General features: G+C 35.1%; 1 protein-coding gene across 1 annotated transcript in view; it reads right to left on the reverse strand.

Moving 5' to 3' along the window:
• Positions 1 to 3,854, reverse strand: part of TOR1AIP2 (torsin 1A interacting protein 2) — a 33,471-nt gene that overhangs the window by 6,493 nt on the left and 23,124 nt on the right. Inside the window, exon 2 of the mRNA XM_008063367.1 lies at positions 863 to 1,038. Within this exon, the coding sequence (XP_008061558.1) occupies positions 863 to 896 (34 nt within the window). The 5' untranslated portion in view covers positions 897 to 1,038. The remainder of the gene's footprint in view (positions 1 to 862; positions 1,039 to 3,854) is intronic.

The raw sequence follows: 3,854 nt of genomic DNA on the forward strand, positions 1-3,854 counted from the left end.
GACCCGCCTGGGTAGTGAGACCTCATCTCTACAATAAATCAAAAATCAGCCGGGCGTGGTAGCACATGCCTGTAATTCCGGCTACTTGGAAGGCTGAGGTGGAAGGATCACCGGAGTCCAGCGGGTCGAGGCTGTGGTGGCCGGAAGCGGCCACTGCACTCCAGTCTGGGTGACAGAGTGAGACTCCAACTCAAAAAAAAAAAAAAAAAAAAAAGAGGAATCTATTTTTAGGAGATATAAACTAAAGTATTTACAAGTGAAATGATATAATGTCTTGGATGCACATTAAAATAATCCAGGGCAGGCAACAAGATCAGCATTATGTTGGTAATAATTGAAGTTGAGTACATGGATGGTTCATTATACTGTTCCACTTTCATATATTCATATTTAAAGACTCCCATAATAAAAGATTTAAATAAATGTCCTCTTTGCTCTTCTGAAAAATCTATTTCACATTTTGCCTATTTTGTATCTCTCATATGTACATGTAAGCAGAATGAACTTAAATTTAATCCTTACCTATAACTGAAAGATCTCCTCTAACTATAGCACATCAGTTTGGCTTTATAAAAGAACACTAAAGATGTTTACTATCTTTCTTTAGGATGCATTGTATTTTTCCAATACTCTAGGTCCCTACTATTGAAGTCTCTAAAACATTTATCTACCTTATATTATAATTAGAATCTGATATTGTAGTAAAATTCAGTAAATTTTAAATAATAATAATAATCATAAATTAATCCACTGAATTACTTTTTTACTTCAACACTTCAGGGTTTAGTCACCAGAGATTTTCTCTCAGCACAGCCCTAGTTTCCTACAGCATATATCTCAGCGCTGTACAAACTAGTCTTACCCTTTTGAGGATCGCTAAGTCCACTGTCGGTCATGTTTATGTTCTCTCTTCACAGTTTGGGATACTTTTTTTAGAGTCTGGTTTTCCTTATGAAGATGTCTTGTTTTCTTCTTGTCCCAAGTCCCAACAGACTCATGCTTCCCGTGGACCCAGGAAACAATGCATATATACAGTGACTAAAATAAAATGAAAAAAATTAAATGACTTTTTAATCCATTCAAGGAAGAAATGTCAATTTCAGCTTTATCTAATAAATTTGTTTAAATTGAATAATATTTCCTCTCTGAAATTTTATTGAAGAAAAATTGCTATCTAGCTTTCATTATGATCATACTCTTAGACTATTAAAAAAAAAATCCTCATTGTCATAATCTCTTAATATATTCCAGAGTGGTTGTGACCAGCCCAGGCAACTTGGTGAGACCTCATCTCTACAATAAATAAAAAATTAGCTGGGTGTGGTCACGCACGCCTGTAGTTCTGGCTACATAGAAGGCTGAGGCGGAAGGATCACAGAAGCCCAGCAGGTCAACATGAGTGGCTGTGAGCATGCCATTGCATTCCAGCCTGGACAACGGAGTGAGACTCCAACTCAAAATCATTATCATCATCATCATCATTAATTAATAAATATATATATATATTCCAGAGTGGTTGGAAGACTGTAAAAAGTAAGATGAAGTAACCAGAATCTTAATGAAAATAGCACTGAAATTCAAATTAAAAAATAATTCTAAGACTAGGAATTTAACTCACTAATGAAATAATCACTGCAGATTTCCTTGATGTCTTCAATTTCTGTCTCATAATTTTCTCATATTCTACCTATTAAAGGCTTTCACATACTATTGACAAGTAACAATGCAAACAGGCTACCTACAAACTAAGCTGGCTACTTTGAAACACTAGGAAATACACATCTGGGCTGCTTCTTAGTGGTTTTCTTGAAGTATTCTTTTATAAGATAAGGAGACAGACATCTCTTTATACAATGTCTTTTTATGCACTGCTCAGAGAAGACAGATAAAGAAAAAGTATTATGAGTTTTATACAAAAGGAATAGAAATCAGGCAATTTATAAACAATAAAAACAATTTTATCATTTTATAGTTACATCTTATTTTTTAATTAAAAACTACTTTATTAGTAAGTTATTTAACCTTCATTGCCTGTAAAAATGAGACTAAGGATTGCTAAAATGACTAAATACAAAATATATGTGAAGGAGTTTTGTAAAACGTTAAAGTTTTTTGACAATCAACTAGCCTTTTTTGTGCTTTTCCCAGTACTCTTTTGTAAAATTTAATTTTAAATATTAAAACTTTTAATTCCAAATGCCTAGCAGTGTCTCATAAATAAATGAGCAGCCAAGGATCCATATTTTAATTTAAAAGCTTATGAAAAATGAATGTATGAAACAAGTGATACCATATATAAACAGGAAAGGGAGGAGTTAGGGACAGACTCATCTTTCTACTGGTGTGAACACACCTAGGAACATATCTCAGATTTGGAGAATTCCTTGTCATCCCTTTTATTTTCTTCTAGTTCCTGAGATTGGGCTTTCAACTTTTCTTTTAAACGTCATATGTTACAATGAAGGTTTCTCTCCTATCCTTGCTCATGATAGAAAACAAAAAGTCCCCAGATAGAAAACAAAAAGGCCAGGCGCAGTGGCTCATGCCTGTAATCCCACATTTTGGGAGGCCAGGGCAAGAGGATTGTCTGAGTCCAGGGGTTCGAGACCAGCCTGAGCAACTTGGTGAGACCTCGTCTCTACAATAAATTTTTAAAAATATTAGCCAGGTGTGGTGGTGTTCATCTGTGGTTCCAGCTACTTGGAAGACTGAGGCGGAAGGATCACCTGAGCCCAGCAGGTCGAGGCTGTGGTCGCCGTGAGCATGCCACTGCACTCCAGCCTGGACAACAGAGTGAGACTCTGACTCAAAAAAAAAAAAAAGTCCCCAATGCTTTTCAGGTTTCTTAAAAAATATTTTTCAGGGCAGCCAAAACCAAGAAAACAATAGGTAAACAGTTTCCTATGTATCAGCGACAAAAATTTTCAAAAGTAAAAATGCTACTCACAATAACCATAAGGTATCTAGTAATTAAATCTAACAAAAGATATGCAAGAACTTTAGAGAGTAGTGAATTTTATGAAATGTAAATTATACCTCAATAAAGCTGTTTAAAAATGACTTTAGAGAGAAAAATATAAAACTTTATTGAAGAATGTAAAAAAAGAGTTACATAAACAGAAAAATGTTTCATGTGCCTAAACTCTAAACCATTCATGCCAGTGTTCTATAAATTAATCTATGAATTCAAATCAATTAAAAAAAAAAATCTCAAGAGAGGTTTTTGACTATTGTAGGTTTCTGGAGGAGTGAGCAAGCTGACCCAAAATTCACAATGAGCAGCCAAGGATCAAGAAGGGTCAGGATAACTTTGAAGGGAGCAATCTTTACCAGACATCAAGACTTATTATAAACTTATAGTAATAAAAACAATGGGGCACTGGTGCAAGAACAGATAAGCCATTACAGAATAGAGTCAAGAACATACGTAAAGGAAATTGGCTAAGTGACAAAAGGGAAAGAATGAATTAATGAATAGTTTGGGGACAAATAACTATTCATATGGGGGAAAATACTAGATTTCTACCTATACCTCATAAAAAAGAAAAGTCCAAATTAATGCCCTAAATGTAAAAAGCAAAATTTTGAAACTTTCAGAAGAAAATATTGAGTATCCTTATAACCTCAAGGATTTCTTTAAAAAGACAATACAGTATATAAAGGAAAATTCAACAAATGTGATATTACAGAATTTTTAATTTTTTTTTTTTTTTTTTTGAGTTGGAGTCTCACTCTGTCGCCCAGACTGGAGTGCAGTGGCCGCTCCCGGCCACCGCAGCCTCGACCCGCTGGGCTCCGGCGATCCTTCCGCCTCAGCCTTCTGAGTAGCCGGAATTACAGGCACGTGCTACCAG

This window comes from Carlito syrichta, unplaced genomic scaffold, assembly GCF_000164805.1.
Source record: "Carlito syrichta isolate Samal-C Ts95f unplaced genomic scaffold, Tarsius_syrichta-2.0.1 Scaffold306782, whole genome shotgun sequence".
NCBI classification, from domain to species: domain Eukaryota; kingdom Metazoa; phylum Chordata; class Mammalia; order Primates; family Tarsiidae; genus Carlito; species Carlito syrichta.